The sequence below is a fragment of the Bactrocera latifrons genome, unplaced genomic scaffold, assembly GCF_001853355.1.
Source record: "Bactrocera latifrons isolate USDA-ARS-PBARC rearing strain unplaced genomic scaffold, ASM185335v1 scaffold_107, whole genome shotgun sequence".
NCBI classification, from domain to species: Eukaryota; Metazoa; Arthropoda; class Insecta; order Diptera; family Tephritidae; genus Bactrocera; species Bactrocera latifrons.
In genome coordinates this window covers 502,591-521,967 of record NW_017534486.1, presented here as the reverse complement: position 1 = coordinate 521,967, position 19,377 = coordinate 502,591, and the positions used below count along the sequence as shown (strand labels likewise).

At 34.1% G+C, this 19,377-nt stretch overlaps 1 protein-coding gene across 3 annotated transcripts; it reads right to left on the bottom strand.

Annotated features, from left to right (window-relative positions):
* Positions 1–1,359: 1,359 nt before the first annotated feature.
* LOC108970743 (mitochondrial coenzyme A transporter SLC25A42) lies at positions 1,360–19,120 on the bottom strand. Of its 3 annotated transcripts, none has more exons than XM_018936286.1 (9): positions 18,863–19,120; positions 18,576–18,767; positions 3,669–3,870; positions 3,490–3,607; positions 3,232–3,420; positions 2,965–3,084; positions 2,756–2,901; positions 1,775–1,961; positions 1,539–1,692 (listed from the first exon to the last, which is right to left on the bottom strand). In XM_018936286.1, the coding sequence occupies exons 3-9, from the start codon at positions 3,862–3,864 to the stop codon at positions 1,539–1,541; spliced, it is 1,110 nt and encodes a 369-aa protein (XP_018791831.1). In that variant the 5' UTR covers positions 3,865–3,870; positions 18,576–18,767; positions 18,863–19,120. The 3 variants fall into 3 exon arrangements, with proteins under 3 accessions (XP_018791849.1, XP_018791831.1, XP_018791840.1); XM_018936295.1 differs by having other exon boundaries at positions 18,576–18,764; XM_018936304.1 differs by having other exon boundaries at positions 1,360–1,692; positions 18,576–19,120.
* Positions 19,121–19,377: the final 257 nt, after the last annotated feature.

Below are 19,377 nucleotides of genomic sequence, written 5' to 3'. Positions count from 1 at the left end.
TAACCACAGGAGGACACCGAATGCAACCTATATACGGATAGCTAGACTGCACTGCGGGTCTTGTTGACGCCAAAGATTAATTCCAGTATAGTTAACGATTGTAGAAAAGCTTTAAGCTCACTGGCAAGTCAACTCGACTTACCCATAAATTGGTTTAACGGTTATAAGAAAATTTTCGGCAACTGAAAAGCAGACGAGTTGACAAAGTTATATAACTGTTTAGACGAATCCGAGGCCGAGTTAAAATCACGCCCGCTGGGGACGATGAAATTAGAGCTTTATATGCATTTTATACAAACAGCTAAGCTGATGGAAATCAATAACAACATTACAGACTTACACACACTATAACGAGGCACGAAAGGCTTTCCACTTTCTCTGTGAATGACCAGCTCTATCACAAACCCGATACAAAAACTAGGAATCCATCAGGCATCTTACCTTGAATGGTTGTTCACAAACTGGATATATGTAAGCAGTTTCATTGGGAGCACCAAATGGTTAGAACGCAACGATGAAACGAAAAAGCATGGCGACTACYACTACAACAGTGCAACAAAATGGCCTATGGTGGAGGCACTCCTACCTACCCATCATGACAGCTTCGCGCTTAATATTATTTAACAGTTTAACAATAAAAAATGCGACATTTTCATTTCAGTTTTCTATTTATTTTAAATATCTTCAATATTTTCGGCAATAGAAAATCCACCAAAAGACCTACGAAATTTAACAATCCGCCCACTATGCATTTACACGAGTAAATTCTGGTTGTACAACTAAACGGCAAGGAGTATATATAAGCAATTGAATGTTATTTGTTATTTGTACAACATAATTAGCTTTTATCTTATATGTATGTATATGTACGCATTAATATAAATCAAAAACACTACACTATATTACAAAGGTTTTGAAAATAATTTCAAACAGCTGAAAACGTTTCTCTTAACTATACATTATATCCAGACATGTATGTATGCAATACGGTACAATCCGTAGTTAAAGGATTGTATGTAATTTGTAGATAATTATGTAGGTATGTATATGAAAAAATCAGTTAAGATTTATTGTCGCATTGTGCTTACTATATTTTTAAACATTAAATTACTCGTATTTTAGTTTTATTTATTGTATATATTAACACATATAAAAAGGAACAAAACTTCACTCGCCAAAATTCGAAGCTAAAACGATTACCGTTACATATTCATATCATAATACATATAGATGGCATAGATGGATAATTGCACTGATTATATTCAAACCCACATACATATATGTATGTATGTATGTAAATATACGCGTGCGCATTGTAAACCTTTAGATAAAATAATTGAACGTTGCTCGTTTACTCAGTTTATCGGTAATATATATATATAGCAGTAATGCTTGATTTATATTTTTTTATATTCACTTTCAATAATTTTCGTCCCTTAGTATACCGTTTAGTATTTCTTCCAAGTAAAAAGTAAGAAAATTTAACATAACAATACATATAAATATCATTAAAATATAAACAATAACAATTTCATCATTTACGCATCGTATCGGCCACGTTTCAAGTGGAATAATTCCCTAAGCAACTCCTTAATCAAATCGTAGGCAGAAAAGCTGATGCCAACCGCGATCGGTCCCTTGATCCAGTTCATGCTCAACCCTTTGTAGAAGCCATTTTTAATACCTTCCTCCCTGCAATTAATAACACGTAAACGGTATAGGTTTTAGTAAAGAGTGCGCCTACTAGTTATCGGCTTTACAGTTATATACTCACTTATAAATTTTCTTCAAGGTCGAGTATATAGTGCGATATTGATTGTTGGCACCTTTATTGATGCGCATTGTTTGCATACGCCGACGCACTATGTCCAGTGGGTAGCTGGATGTTTGACCTGCCGCACCGGCTACAGCGCCAAATGCAAGCGAGACTAGAGTATTCGGTTTCGAATTTCCTGTCACCTCTGCAAATGGATAAAAAATATATATTTTTGTTTATTAAAATAAAAACAAGAACAAAGCTTGATTTTGGTGGTAGAAAATTAGGTGTAATCATCACGACCATCTAACTACAGTCTGATAATTATAAGTTTGCATTGATAAGACATATTTTCCTTGTTGTACCCAATATTTGTAATCCATGATCATATAGAGGACCGATATTAAAGATGTGTTGCTATACGAAAACCAACCGATTCGAGAGTTCGACCAAACTACGGACGCAACTAACTTCAGATAGGCGCAGGAGTTAAATCGCCACACATTGCATGCGAAGATCTCGATTTGTCTTGCGAATCTAGAGCGACACTTGCACAACTTTTTTTTGGATACTGTAACAGGTTAAACTCCAACACCCCCTCTTTATGCCTTGGCCCCGGGCCACTCGTTAGATGATCTTAATGACAGTTAACTTGCGCCTAAACATAGTATATAAAGCCGCTAAAACAATCATAGAGTTTGTGATAGGTAGTAAAAGAGGTTCGGAAGAGGTACAATTTCAACCTTGCCACGATCTCAAAGACTTTATACCCCATAGGTGTAATGCTTTGTTAAAAAAAAACTGTGTCAATTCAAAAAATATCAATTGCATCACAATTCTGTAAAGTTTTGAAACCATTGTAATTATTGTGATTAAACTCCTTAATTTTACGAGTGTCACTCACTCAGCACACCCAAGTAGAGTGGTTGGGATTTTAGAAAAAAAAGAGGCATACCACGCATATATACGAAAAAGTAATAGCAATTTCTGTTAACTTACCATAATATTCACGTTTGAGTGTGCCATAGGTAAAGAAGGAAACACCGGCGTAAGGTATCACGCCCAAAACGGTCGCGAAATAGCCACGATAGAGTGTGCGCGGTCCTTCTTCGACCCAAATTTTAACAAAAACTTGACGCAGCGTTCTGTAAGTAAACTGAAATGTCAGTACAAACTAAAATAATGGTCTTTATATGCCGTTAACATACCTGTAACCGGTGTACTTGTCCGTTACGGCCATTCGGGCGCGTGCCAAATCCAACGGATAAGTCAGAGACTGTGAGGTTATGCCAGCCAATGAACCGGCTATGAAACGTCTGCCTTTCGTGCTAAATTTGGTGAAAAAAATTGTATTGTTGTATTATAATATAAATTAGTAAACATTTAGGATTTTGTAATGAAAATTCGTTTTTTCATTTCAATACGACATTATAACGATAGTTATTCACATGTATTATATGTATTTTGATACTTACTCGCTACCATCTTTATCGACTTGCAGAATCTTTCGCCACTGCTCGTGCGCTGTGAATTGTATGGCTGCATAAGGCACAATACGCGCCATGGTCGCCGAATTGCCGCGCCATAACGCCAAAATACCCTCTTTTTCGTAGGTATTCCTAAGAAAAGCGATCGCCGCTTTAAATGAGTAGGGAACATTTTTACTGTAAAAAGTATTTAAACAAAACATTTAGGAGAAAAATTAAATTTTGCGAATCAAAAGCGAAACGCACCTTATTTGAAAATTGATTTTTGTGCGATCTAGAGGGGCAATAGTGGTTTTCGCTAAAGCTCCAGCCGCTGAACCGGACACCAAACTTATGAAGACTTCATCGAAAATTGTGTGAGATCCTGCAGTAGTGTTAAGTAAGTTAGAAAATATGAAATTTGCAATAAACTTCGTCTTTCTCACCATTATTACTTGTACTCGAACTGATGACTGCGCTGGGACTTGTGATCGTTTCCGTTGGACTTTGCACTGCTACTTCACTGGCGCTAACACTTAATGCGGTAGCATTACCGGCGGCTGCAGCACTTGAGGACAATTGACTACCTGATGACGACTTAATGGACATCGCTATGTTGGGCTTCTCGAGAAGACGGCTCATTGCAAACTGAAAATACATACAGACAATTAATAAATGAGCAATTTTTTGGACTTCATGAGGCGACATAATCATAATGGAAACAGATGAACAACTAATTTCGTACACAATTTAATTAGCAGCAGGCACTTGCTGTCATTTGTTGAGCTTCATTTGTGTTGCCGACAACATATCAATAATGTTTGTGAGGACATGATACATGAGCAAAAAATAGTAAGACTTTGTTCATAATTTCAAAATGCTTAATTTATTCTTCAAAATCTATGTCGCCCCCCTCAAAGTAATCCCCCTTGTCCCTAATACACTTGTGCCAACGTTTTTATGAAACCTTAAAACAGTTGTTAAGGTCAATTTCCGGAATGGGCGTAGCGATTCACGTTTAATGTCTTCAATTGATTTAAAAGAGTTTCCTCGGAGCGGTCGTTTAAGTTGACTGAATAGCCACGAAACACGGCGAAAAATGACGAAGAATGCGACGGTGTATTATCGTGGTGCAGAAACTAAGAGTTGTCGGCCCATAGTACCGTTCTCTTTCTACATGCATATAAAAGCACAGGATTCTTATTGCAATCAACAGGGAACAAGGTATCTCTTCCGATAAATCTTCGTAGGAGTGAAAATGTGTATTCTGCTTTTCTGATTGCATCATTTTAGGAAACGAATACTTAACCATTCCACAGGACTGTATTAATTTTAAAATCGAACACGAATTACAGTTAACATTTTTTGTAGAAACGTAATCGCCTTAGGGACGTGAGCTTTCCATATGTTAGTATTATTTTTTATTGGCAAATTCATTCAGTTTTCATTTGTTCAAAACTAGTCATCCATTTAAAGACAATACGTCTTACCGGATACAGTTATTATCAATTCTTAAAACGCGCTGAACCGTTAGAACCAGCGCTTTGTGCATCGAATTAGTCTAATAAGTAACTCATATTAGTGGCAATAGTGTTCTTATCAAATAACAAGTAAGGAAGGGCTAAGTTCGGGTGTCACCGAACATTTTATACTCTCGTATGATAAAGTGATAATCGAGATTTCAGGCGTGGTTGTGAACCGATTTCACCCATATTTGGTACATGTCATCAGGGTACTTCCTGAGATATGGTTTTTGGTCCATAAGTGGGCGACGCCACGCCCATTTTCAATTTTTAAAAAAAGCCTGGATGCAGCTTCCTTCTGACATTTCTTCGGTAAAATTTAGTGTTTCTGACGTTTTTTGTTAGTTGGTTAACGCACTTTTAGTGATTTTCAACATAACCTTTGTATGGGAGGTGGGCGTGGTTATTATCCGATTTCTTCCATTTTTGAACTGTTTATGGAAATGCCTAATAGAAACGACTCTATACAGTTTGGTTGACATAGCTATAGTAGTTTTCGAGATATGTACAAAAAAGTTAGTAGGGGCGGGGCCACGCCCACTTTTCCAAAAAAATTACGTCCAAATATGCCCCTCCCTAATGCGATCCTTGGGCAGTGGGCCGATTTTGCCCAACTTCGAACTTAACCTTCTTATGGAGCCAAGAAATACGTGTACCAAGTTTCATCATGATATCTCAATTTTTACTCAAGTTACAGCTTGCACGGACGGACGGACGGACAGACAGACATCCGGATTTAAACTTTACTCGTCACCCTGATCACTTTGGTATATATAACCCTATAGCAACTTTTTTGCGAGAGTATAAAAACTAATAAAAAGTTAACATCTGCATTATTCTATTCAATGAACTGCTCAAGCAAATTGTCATATGAATTATTTTAAACCGTTACACAGCTGTGAAGGTCAGGGTATAATGCCAGATTAAATGTAGAATGCGTTCGTTAGTGTGTGAGGATTTGCTGATTTCGCACGGCTAATTAGCACAAAGATTAAATCCATGACGCACAAATGACAAGTGAAATGAAAAAAGAAGAAGTGGGTGATAAGAGGTGCTCTTTGTTTACCGAAAACTATATACATACATACATACATATATGTTTAAGTATTGTAATAGTAGAGTAGAGAAGAAACTTTTTAAAGCCGTTTTTTTATAATTTTACTAAAGGGTGATCCAAGTAGAGGAACTTTTTCAATAAACTTTTGTAGGCATGCTGTTTTTGTTCAGTATTATTTGGTATTTCATCATGGAGAGACTTACACCTGAACAATTTTTACAAACCGTTCAAATTACTACGAAAATTCAAGTTCTGTGAGGAATATGTTTCGCGCGTTTCGCTCAACTTATATAATAAGTTATATAATCGGCCTACTGGGCTTACTACACGCAACACCATTATCCAACTTGAGTCCCAGTATTCATTCGTGAATAATATGCGACCGAATAATCCACGTCCAGCACGCAGTGAAGAAAATATAGCAGCCGAGTGTACACCAAGACCACGGAGAGTCGATTTGGCGCCGTTCCCAGCAACTCGGACTGACGTATGGAATGACTTGGCGTAATTTACGTCGAGTTCTTAAATTGAAAGCGTATAAAAAACAGTTTTTGCAAGATCTGAAGCCGCTGGACCTTCCCAAGCGGCACCGCTTCGCTCTATGGGCTCTTGAAAAGTTCTAAGAAGATCCGATCTTTTCGAGCCAAATTTTTTTCAGCGATGAGGCTCATTTTTGACTCAATTGGTATGTAAACTAGCAAACCTGAAGAGACTCAAGAGCGGCAATTTCATTCATAAAAAACAACGATGGTTTCACCGACCCATATTTCTTCAAAAATGATAAGAACGTAACCGTCAATGGCGACCGTTATTGTGCCATGATAACCGACTATTTGATGCCTTAAATTGAAGCTCGTGATTTCAGCGACATTTGGTTCAACAAGACGGTGCCACTTTCCACACATCGCATCAATCAATTGATTTATCCAGAATGAAGTTTCGCAAGGGTCACTCTGATTTCACTCGCCAATGCGAGCTTACGACGAATGGCATACACTACATGTCCATACGTTCTATACACTTGTTATAAACGTCGGCTGGAATGGACTTCAGTGCGAAAATTTGTTCTTCCAATTTCGGCAAATTTTTGGTGCGCCATTCGTCAGATTTTTGGGTAATTTCGACGTCATATTCATTAAGCCTCGTCACCAGTAATGATGCGATGATAGTGCGAATACCCACAAGAGACGTTGAGATCCTCTACTGTCTCTTTGTAGTTTTTCACGCATTATTTTCTTAAAATTTCCCATGCTATTAAGCACACACCAATGAATATGTATCAAACTGCACACGAATCTAAAAAAGGTTGTTCGCTCCCACGGGTCTCCGTAACTGGAATGCACCAGGATTTTTTATATGTAAATGCATCTATCGCTTTAGATTTACGTATTTATTATGAACGTAGCACTTTTTCCTTAGGTGATAGCGATAATTATTTGTATAAAAAATCTATAACTGAAATCGCTTATCTAAACCGTTTTAACCTTTGAACAATGATTAACAATTCAACAATCAATACTACTTATATTGGTACTTCAAAAAGGAAGTAAAAGTAAACAAGTGAATTACCATGCACGTATTTATAATCCACATAAACGTTTGCAATATATAGGTCTTTAAAAAGAATTTCGAACACTAAACATGCATCTCTCTGATATAATTATAGGCTAAAAATGCTTAAAGCTAACGTGTACTACACCTAACACCATGAAGCTAGACCATCAAATTAAAATTTTTACACACAAATAACGTCATTTTGCGAACCAAGTCATTCTAATAAGATTTTGAATCGACAACAGGGATTATTTTGGAAATAATATTTCCCGATTTACAGGCAAATTAGATAATAACCCCCGACCTTTTAGTGTATTTTGGAAATATTTTCCACTTATACAACAACAACGCTTCGTGCTAGAAAAGACAGCAAAGCTAACAAAGTACATTCTATTGTGAAAATTTGGATCGAAAATCGGATTGGAGAAGTACAGTGCAAGTTGATTCTAAAATATAAAGGCAGTACATAGACATGTGCCTTTAGTAAATACTACTAAAATATCAAAAATATTAGAAATTATCAGCAAATATTTAAGACAGTAAAGTAATAGTCCAAATTGTTCTTTCACATTTTTATAAATATAGATATTCAGTATTTGGGTTTATTTACGAGTTGATACGAACAGCCATGTGCATATATAGTACATATGTGTTCATTATCAGTAGCAACGATATATGAGTATATATATATATATATTTTTTTTTTATACAGAGTCAGTATATACATATACACATTTATAGTAGCAAAAATTAGAAGCGAAAAATTGTAAAATCGTACAATTTTACTCTGTTCTTATGCCGGCTTGGTAAAACATTGCCATCGATATGCGCATTCATGGTGGCATTAGGCTGAACCATCACTTTAAATAAGAAATTACTTTCGATAAATTATTTCCAGTTAAGGAACAGAAATCCAACTGAAGAAGATATTTGCAACAATTAGTATTCTTATCATTAGTTTAGTACAAAAATAGCTAAAAAAAAGGAATATTAACGAAAATGAATGGGTTTTACTAACAATGTATTACTGTAAGTACCAAATCGTACTCTGATTCAAGAGCCTATAAATATCGATTCGCAAAAATAGTATAAAACAAAGCCGGCGATTCTAGTCGATCTCCAGGAAGTCCTTCCAAAAAACGTGTCAGGGGTGAAGGAGACATTTCTGCGAAAAATTATCTCAAATTCAAAAACCAAAAAACATGTTTAATGTTATAGAAGAATACAGTTTCGATTTTTTAAAATATAGTAGCTTTCGAAAACAGTCGCTTTTTGAAAACATGTACAATTCAGAGTGATTAAAAAATTACAATTATTATCAAAAATCATATTCTTTCTAATTAATACATCTAAGATCGTCGTCTGAAAATACCAACGACGTAATTGTTTCGAAGAAATTTTCCTTAACCCCTCTGAAAACAGCGTTTCGAACAAAAACAATTAAACTATATTAAAAAAATTGTACGTACGCTCATATCACCGAAAATATTTGCCTGATTAACTTAAAATTTTCGAAGAACATTTCGAAGAAAATTAATATCGGATACATACAAAAACTTACCGATTCAAAGTACAGCCTTTCTCCGGATAATGGTCAACCAACATTGTAACGGTATAGACAAAAGGCAATGGAATCGATGACATCTGCTCAAAAGTAACACTAACACTTTTCCTCACTGAATTCAAATCGACCATATTCACTAACAGGACGAAGGAATAAAGACTTGACCTTAATATTGCAGTCGCTGGCGTAATTTCGACTGTCAATAACCATAAGATTTTAGGTGAGATATTCGACAGTACAGAGCCGTAACAAAATCCTCAAGTCGCTAGCCGGCAGCACAAGAGGAAAAGGTAAATGGTAGTAGTTACAGACATGTCAGAACACTGCACTCTGGACTACCACGGGATGCCTCTTGATGTCTCCCATCGAACATCTGCATACTAAGGCCAGCACGCTCCCAGTTAAGGAGCTTAATGAAGAGCTTCTCCAAGCAATTTATGCCGCGATGCTTTCGTAGAAATCATCCCTGCTTGTAGCGGAACCACCGCCGGGGAGCATCAAGAGGTCCTGGCTCAACTACGTTGACGACATAAAACAAAATGCTTCGACCAGACTTCGGACACAACTAACTTCCGACAACCACTGACCGCCATTCACACTGGAGCCATTAACGCTTTCACCGACTTCCTCTCAGTGAATAGCAAAGTAAGAAAATACAGTTATTTGGTAACTAACACAATTATTTGCCACATAAAGTAGTAAGGATTAAGTTTTTTCTTGACTAAATAAAGCTGCAGCACCCTAGTGTGAGGAAACAACATATGTACCATCTATTTAAGTAGCTACTTATATACAAATGTATGTAGATATGTATGTTATGTACATATGGAGAGTTTAAGTATACTGAATTTGCATAAACAAAGCATTTAACATTTGACATGGGAAAAACTTTGGGCTCAGTGTACGCGGTAAAGCTCAAAAAGGTACATACATATAGTATACATATGTACTACATATCTAGGTATAAACAAATTTTTATGTCGTATAATATACATACATGCATATGTATGTGGTACATAGTTTGCTATGCGCAACGTGAAAATTAAATCTAGGCATCTACTACTGATATGAGCAGTAAAAATGAAATTTATTGCTGAAGATAATGCTAACTGTTGGCACTCATGAGTATGTATTCATATAAATGGAGAAAAATGTATGACTGTATGTACATACAAATGTATGTACTATATATCAATTGCAATATTTAATTCAATTAATTTAGACAATTGCATTTGTTGTTACTTTAGCATCGTCCTAAGAAAACCACATTTAAAGCAAAGTACTTTAAAATTAATACATATGTACATCAATACATATAAATAAAGATAAATACTAATTAATTAATTTCTTCTTGTTTGTGCCTCTTTTATTTCTAGATTGTTGTAATTTATTTCTTCTTTCATGTTACCGTTATTATTACATAAAAATCGATCTTAACCTTGGCAATTCTGTCAATATTTAGGAAAGTTATTGGAAAAATATTTAAATATTTGCAACACTAGCACAAACGCCACATTTTAGCAAAAGCATGCAAATTATTATATAACCGTGAATTTGAACAGCTAAAAATAAACTTCACAACTTTAACAGCGATTTAAGTGAACATCTGTACCGAACATTATATTGAAAAGAGTTGCTAATTAATTGTAAATTATTAAATTCTCACACCAGATGTTGGAAATTGTACCAAAAGAAAGTGTTTGGAACATTCTTAAAACGTCAAATTCTATTACTTATTTTACTACATACATATGTACATACATATATACAAGAAATGCTTATAGACACAATTCCAACTTGTCGGCACGTGTTTGTGTATATACATACATGTATACTTATAAATACCAGGGCAAAAAGGTGTAAGGTGTATATTAAAAATATATGTAAGTCCAAAATCCAAATAAAATCTTTCGTGTGCACCAAAACAAAAGATCTCTGGCTCATATCCAAAAAAATTTCAAATAACTATAAATACAAGAGAATTTGTTCCGCATTGTGAGCGTTTAGAAAAGTTTTGTATATAAAACATTAGAGTAGTGCAGAGAATATAAAAATATGCAATAATAAATTTTCAAAATAACATGGACAAAAAATGTCACTTAGGACTTATTGACAATATACCCAAATTACTGAAAAATCAGCGAATGCATATAATGGCATAAAATGGGTTTAGGGAAAAGTAGAAATAAAATGATTCTAGAAAGACAATATATCAACTACATTCGGAGGAAAAAGGAAAAAACGAACAAACGGAATGAAACTTTTATTCCTTATACGACCGCGATTATTATCAAAAAATACAGAGCCGCAATAAAATTCTCAAGTCGCTAGCTGACAGTATATAGGTGAAGGACAAAGGTCGGCCCTTAACGGCGCCGCACCAATATGATCGCCTGCATACAGCGAAACGCAGACGAGGAAACTCCACACTTGTCAGAATACTGCACCCCGGACTAGGACAGGATGTCGCTTGATGTCTTCTATCGAACACCTGCATAGTGAGACCCGTATGCTCCCAGTTTCTGCTGGGGTGCTTTCGCAGAAATCATTCTTGCAGTCAGCTGCTTGAAGCGAAACCGCCTTCTTGGAACAATAGGAGGTCATTCTTCCTTCCGATAACCATTAACCGCCATTCACTTTGGAGCCATCAACACTTTCACCGACTCCCTTTCAGTGAATGGCGAAATTGGAGTGAAACCACCTTGCCTACTTATCCAGAATAGACCCCCAACATGTCCAATATATGTCCTGCGTGCAATAAGTCTCCGCATGACACTGACCAACTCTTTGCATGCCCCACCAACCTCACTTATCTGAAACGCCTCTTTGTTCCGACCCCGTGGAAACAGCACGTTTCTGGGACCTTCCGTTGGATGACGTTGACGACAACTTAACTAATTCTTAGGTATCTAACGGAGATTAGGTACCCGTTACAACAATAACAAATTCAAGCTCTATTAAGAATCTTTTGTATTTTTATTCTTCAAAAGCTTGACTGTGTATCCTTAAAATTAAACCTGTACTTCCTGTACTTCTATATACATATATATCCTTAGAATTTCAAAACAATTGATAGCGTGTTTTTTTTTAATTTTCAAAAATCACCGCTTTTTGGCTGTCCCGCTAGGTGTGCCCCTTAAATGTCAATAAAAACTCAGAGGAAAATTAAAGCACAAATGTAAATATAATATAGATAAATATGTCAACACATAATCAGGTATGGTTGTGAAGTTAAACAAGATTCCTGTCATGGAATGAACAGCACAATTAAAAAAATAATCATTATCAAAATATGTGGGAACACACATTACTTTGTAGTGAAAATACTAATTAATGTCGTTGGATAACCGATTAAGGAATTACTGGCCTTACATACATATGATCGAATGCATATACATATGTATCGCATATACAAAATTGCGTTTATATGTAATTACATATGTATACATACTATGACATTTGATTGCCGATAATTCCAGTTTAGCGCTGAGTCCTCATGCCTTTCGGTTAGCTATGAATAGCGGTTACCGTTGATTGATTCTATCAATTTTCCATCACATTACATATGGATAAGTACAAATATGAACATAAAACACATACAAACAGCCATGAACAATATGTCTTCACACATGTAAATTAAATGTTATTTGTTTATTTATTTAATTATGTGTTCCGGAATAATAATATATATGTAATTTGATTACCGATAGTACGTGCGAAAATATTGAAATAGAACACTGTCGTACCTGTTTATTGATCTAAATGTGCGCACACATATATACTATAAGTACATATGTATTATTTATTAGCAAGGTATATTTGATCAACATGTTTACATTGTTATCAGTTGCTATAAAAACAAAACTGGTTAGTTTACTTTACAGTCGAGTTAACAGCGAAAAACGTTACGCACGCTTTAGTTTTAATTAGAAACTATAATATTATAGAGTAAAATAATATTATAAAAAAATTACCACCCTCGAACGATAATAATAAATTCTTCATTAAACAAACTCTAACATGCTATGTAATTCAAATTTCAACATTTTACTTTTGCTATTAGTGTAATAATTACAGTAATAATAACACAACTGAGCAGATTTTTAACATTACTTGCCATAAGCGAAGACTGTTAATAACAACGGCTGTTAAAAACAATTTATTTGTATTAGAGATTCAGATCAACGAATTTTTGAATGATGAAATCGCAATCGTTGAAAGCGGTGTTAAAATACCATCTGATCAAATTTTACCTGGACTGACAATACAATCTTTACTATCGCCAGTATCAATTTTCTTGTTATATATTTTGGCTCTTTTTGTGAGCCACATTTGCTGGATTGTTAGGCAGTTCCGACGTCATATTTATAAAATCAAGTCGCGGTATTATTATATTGCGGATGATGTATGTAGGGTCCTCAGCTAAGTTGTCAATTCTTTTTTCTGATCTCACTCAACGTAATTTTAGCAAAAAAAAAAAATGTTACGAGCCCAAAAGAACATTAAATAAAATATCTTGAGTCGATTCATAAGGGATGCTAAGATCCCCGGTCTATCTCTGTGATTTCAACACGATGGTTTTCAATTACTGGTTCTTTAACATTATCAATGTTATCGTCATTAGCAGAACTGGAAGATCTACTCGCATGAGGCAAGCTATGGATAACTTCACGATCTTTACTGCTACTCAAATAATTCTGTTCGTCTAGTGCAAACTCCACAAAACAACTTTATTCACAATTCGTCGGAAACATAAAATTCAAGCAAACTGGTTAAGTTTTCATTAAGTTTTTCCCATATTAAAAATAGCCAGACAAGCTTTTCACGTCGTAAACAAACAAATATTAATTGACACCAATCTGGGACAGTCTGAGTCAAATTTGATCAGGTGGTATATAATTAGAAAAAATCAGTAAACCAAGAATACACGCTGGCGGGCATTACAAATATGATTGGTAGGCGACTATTTCGTAGCAAAATTTCATGAACTTATCATTCGTATCACAAGCTGATTAAGCCACAATGGGCGGGTATAGCTTTGAAAATCCAATCCTTCCATTGTAAATAAAAATGGCTGAGGTAGCATCACTTAGAGACAAATAATTTGAAAACATTTGGTTAATATAGTATTATGAAACTTTAACCGTATTCTATTTAAGGTTAGTAATATCAAACGAGAACAAAGAACTTTGTTTGGATACAGAGTTTTTTGACAGACCAACAACTTTCACAACTTTCAACTTTGACAGACCAACAGTCCACATGTACATATCAGATTTGAGGAAGTGAATACATATGTACATATGATAATACGATCGAGATAGACAACAAATAATTTGCACATTGAACAGCGTTTCAAATGCTTTTACAACCGTAATTATGCATTTCTTCACATAAATGGAAGAGGCTATTCGAATTTTCAATGTGCACTATATATGTATGTATATGTAGATCTTTTTAAACACAAGTACATCGCAATCAGAAAATTTTGACTATACAATTCGCAAAAGGCTATTATGACCTCATGTGCGCTCGTATGTATTGTGTGTATGAGTAAACAAAACAATGCGAAGCGGTTGAAAGGCAAATCAAGAGAGTACGTTCAAAACAAAAAATGTAATGATAAACAATACAAAAGCGTGTTGTAAGTAAAAAGGCCGTAACAGAAAACAGCTGATTGAAGACAATGAACAATTATGCAGTCAAAGACTTTTTGCTTCATACATAATCGCAAAAACATATACATACATACTTATATGTAAGCACGTATGTATGTATAAAGATAAATATACTTTGAAGTGCATTTATATTTATATATACGCACTTTCATAGGTAAGAAATCAATTTGTTCGCTTTTGAACGATAGCACTCTACATTTTATATTGTTTATTAGTATTCTTTTTCTTTTTAGTATTTTGCAATTTAAAATGATTGCATTAGATTTGAAATTATTGTGCGCACCATGACGCTCATTGGCAAATACTCGTAAATATATGCACATGCAATATATAAATATGCATTAATTTATATGTACACACACACACACACATAGAGTTAAATATGTACTGCATATAATTTTGCAATACATTCTATTTATAAAATAAGTTGTCGCTGTTTATTGAATAATAAAGCACACGTCTGCTACCGTTCAGCGCATAACTGCATGTACATTTGTATATGTATGTATGTATTTGCCCATGTAATTGACATTTAAATATTTTTCAAGGTTTACGCCAAATGGACGACAATCATTAGATCTTGACGCATCTGAACTAGAGCACTCCTACATACATATGTATGTACATGCTTACTAATATGTATGAATATGTATGCACCTAGGGGAAAAATGACTAATACGCACACCCTGGAATATTGTAGGAGTGATTTCTATACCTAAATAAAATAAAATACATATAACTGACTATAAAGGTATTACCGTAAATTATGTATGTAGATATGAAATTTCTAACCGGGCACCCACTGTCGCAGTGTTTTTGTCAGGTTAAGGCAGCGTCGCAAAAACGTGTCTTAATAATGTTGACTTAGGAGCAGAAGCTGCAACTCAATTTCAATTGAACTAATAAAGGCAAGCCAATGTCAAGCAGGAGTGAATCACTGTTATCCCATCAGATCTGCTAAGCCATCGCGAACTAGGTGGCACCAGCTCAAAACAATTTGTTTGCTGTGATCATTTTACGTATTGTTCTTTAAAAAAACTGCCTCAAAACAAAAAAAGTTGCAAGAATTTAAAAAAGCGTGATAAATTTTATGAAATCCTGTTCGTTTATCAGAGAATATTACCAAAATAGTGTCCGTGTCCGGTCTTTAGAAAGCACTCATATCCGGTTATAGGAATTGCTTTTGTTTGAAAATAATAATAAAAACGTTGTGTTCATAAAGTTTGTTCAGCTTTGGATGATGACCGGCTATGACGATGGTCCGTAATGGGGAATTTCACTCTATATGGTATAGTGGTCTGATCTAAACATTTTATTCATTTTATGGTAGATATGTTTGTATATGTTGCAGTGGTCAGATATTGAAGGATATCCGAAAATTGAACTGATGGTGGAGAAAATAATGTTTGCAAACTTTCATATATAGAAAGACGGACAAAGCTAAATGTTATTTCATATGAACAATTTCTAGGGAGATTGTATTATTGCCTTAGATAATAATCCATGACAAATTTCGTGAAGATATCTCGTCAAACGAAAAGGTTTTCCTTACAAGGACTTGATTACTATCGTTAATTTTTTATGCCAACTACGTTTGTATAAGCTATAATGGTACGATATCGGCGATTCCAACAAATAAAGCAGCTTTTTGGGCAGAAAAGAAGTGTAAATTTCATAGCGATGTCATGAATAAAACTTAATACTAGTCTCGTATTTCTCGTCAGGCAGACAGGAGGATATGGCTCAATCGACTCAGCTCGCCACGTTGATCATTTAGATACGTATATGTATGTATGTATGTACATATAATTTTTATAGGGTCTCCGACGTTTCTTTTTGGATATTACAAACATATACCCTACTCAGGGTAAAAAAATTAATTTAATTTTATTACATTACCAAATGAAGATAAAAAGTGTTAACTAATTTAGAAAATGTAAGCATTTATTGTAGAAAAAAGTTATTAAATTTTATTTATAAAAAATTAGTTAATTTTATTTGACATAATAACTAATGAAAAAACTTCTAACTAATGTTAAACTTCGTGTAGTAAGTGCCTTAAGCCCACAACTTTGTTGCGAAGTTGGAGTACTTTTTCCTGTGATGAATTTTATATTAAATTTATATTGTAATTCTTAAAAAGTTATTTGAATTTAATTCTATATACATATGTATGTATGTATGTATTTAGTAGTTTAATTTTGAATTAGCAGTGTTTAATTTTTTGTTTAATTAAAATCATTATAACATGCTTAATACCACCTAATGGTGTTTCTGTTTGTTGAACTTATTTATAGATTTGCACTACAATTCGAGATGCTAATAGACCGTAAAGCGAGCGACTCAAGGGAGCAAACACACATACAATACACATAACGAATACATGCTGTTACGCATATACACATTGTTTATGTATATATGTAAGAGACATACTAAATAAATATGAGTCGGTATATGAGAATTATACATAAATTTATTTAGACACACACCTATGTGTACATTCCTATGTATCAATATGCTCCATGCCAAAGCATAAGACAAGAAAAGGTGGAAGGAGGCTGGTACAGTATCGCGCTTTGTATGAAGAGCTATGTATGTGGGCATGCGGACTTTGAACTTAACCCGGTAAATAACAAAACTGATAGAGTCCTAAGTAAGTAAACAAGTAATTAAAACAACATTTCATTAAGGAACAAATAAGCAAAAATATTGCAGTCGTATCTGTAAGGTACTTAAACAAGTACAAATATTTATTTGTATGCATATAATTGTTTATTTTATTTATTAATAATGTATAATGTATACATACATATAAGCATATGTAAGTATGCGGTTTGTTACTTACGTATATCGATGCCGATTAGTGTTTATGGAATTGTTATTGACATATTGACAGGTGCATACATACATATTTTCATTTCATTGACTTTAATATGGCAATTTATTATGAACAGTGTTTGAAACAAACAATAGTAATGTTTTTGTGTCAGATAATAACACTTTTACGCATCAACAACGGTACAATTGACATTATTTCAAATTTAAATATTAAGAAAAACAGCAGCTCACTTTCTCACTTCGCAAAACTGACGGAGTTATGAGTATTTATATAAATCTTATGAACGTTTTACACAATGTTTCAAAACTTTAAAGGGTTTTTTCCAAATTTGGCGTTTTCAAAGTCGGTGGTAACTTTAAAACGTCTAAATATTGTTTTGATATTTTTAACACTCTTTCTATATATATATAATTTACGAATTAACTTTGGAGCGTTTGTTTTACAATAACACATACAAAAATTGGCATTTCAACCTCGGAATTAGCTGGTCAAATCGTTTATCTTATGATGTAATTTTAATTTTAGTGATCCATCACCGATTTATGAGGGGCATCTTAAATGTCGTACTTAAATACACAATTGGTTTTTAAAAATAATTTTTTACTGTTTCAACAAAAAAATATCATAAAAATCGGTCTTTTATAGTGTAAACATATGCATATACAGCTGTGTACATACATACATATGTACACTCACATACAAGTATGTATATCCATATGATAAGTACAAATGTGAAGTTTTTCCAAATAATATGAATGCTTGTATATATATACATATACATACATATAGTACATATGTATCTCGTTATTTATCTGTTATCACAACTAATTGAAATGATTAAAAATATACTTGTTTAGAATACTAACGTAGAATCTTTGTTTTATCGCTATTTTTAATTATCACAATTCTTTAACTTTTGTATTCATAATTTTCGTCTTAATTAAAAAACAAAACTTGACACTTTGGTTGATGTACATATGTACGTATGCAAATATGTATGAGTATGGGTATGTTCTCTATGTTTTTTCCCCCAAGCTAATTATATAATAAGAATGTCATTTTCGGAAAACTGCAATACGGTTGGGTACAATTTTTAAGCATTATTTCAATTGTAAAATATACAGCAATCAACACTTACCACTCTTCATCCAAATGTGTTGCAGTCTTTTGTTAGATTTTAGAGGAACTTGGGCGATGGTTTCTGTGCGTGGTGGGGGTTTGAGCAGAGCACGCTGGCTCCTAGTATTCCGTGGCTGCTGCCAAAATTCTCAGATCCAACTGCGTTTAACACTACACACATCGATTTGTTACTTACTTCCACTTTAGCCTACTATAAGTAAGTTTAAAACATATGAAATTTTTTATTTGAAATTGATTTAACTCTTGTTATCTATAACACTTATTATTTTAACGAAAACTACGCACTGTGTTGAATTAAGGTGTATATTTCTAAATAAGTTTGAATAATTCTTATCGCCTTCTAGATTTTTCACTTCACGTCTTAGCAGATGATATTTGTAAATTTGCTTAGTTATGCTTAATTTGTCGTTTTTTAGCGATTTACTACAATAGAAAAATTGTATATTCATGCACAACACTTAGCGCCACTGAACTAAAATTATTAGCGACGTACAATTCACTTTTAATAAAAAAAATTACGAAACTCCTGAACAATTCCTATGTTCTGACATTTCACATTTGTTTTTGTTTTGTCTCCAACATTTTGCCTATTTTGCTTTCTGAATTTTATCAGTAAGTTTGCCTTGTGCAGTCTTCTATTTACAGAGCACCATCTGTTTTTTTCTAACATATGCCTAATTTCATTCATAGCATTTGTGCGAGTGAGAAAGCAGTTATGGCTACGAATTATTACACGCGGAACACATGGAGCGCCACAGACTGCAGGCGACGTCTGTAAAATATTAAAATACACACGTTCT

Bases quoted from the DNA above. Each gene is read 5' to 3' on its own strand.
- LOC108970743 (XM_018936304.1), bottom strand. From the start codon at position 3,864: ATGAGCCGTCTTCTCGAGAAGCCCAACATAGCGATGTCCATTAAGTCG. The intron at 3,608-3,668 runs GTGAGAAAGACG...ACACTACTGCAG, and splicing joins TTCGAGTACAAGTAATAATG to GATCTCACACAATTTTCGAT. The intron at 3,085-3,231 runs GTAAGTATCAAA...CACCAAATTTAG, and splicing joins GTCGATAAAGATGGTAGCGA to CACGAAAGGCAGACGTTTCA.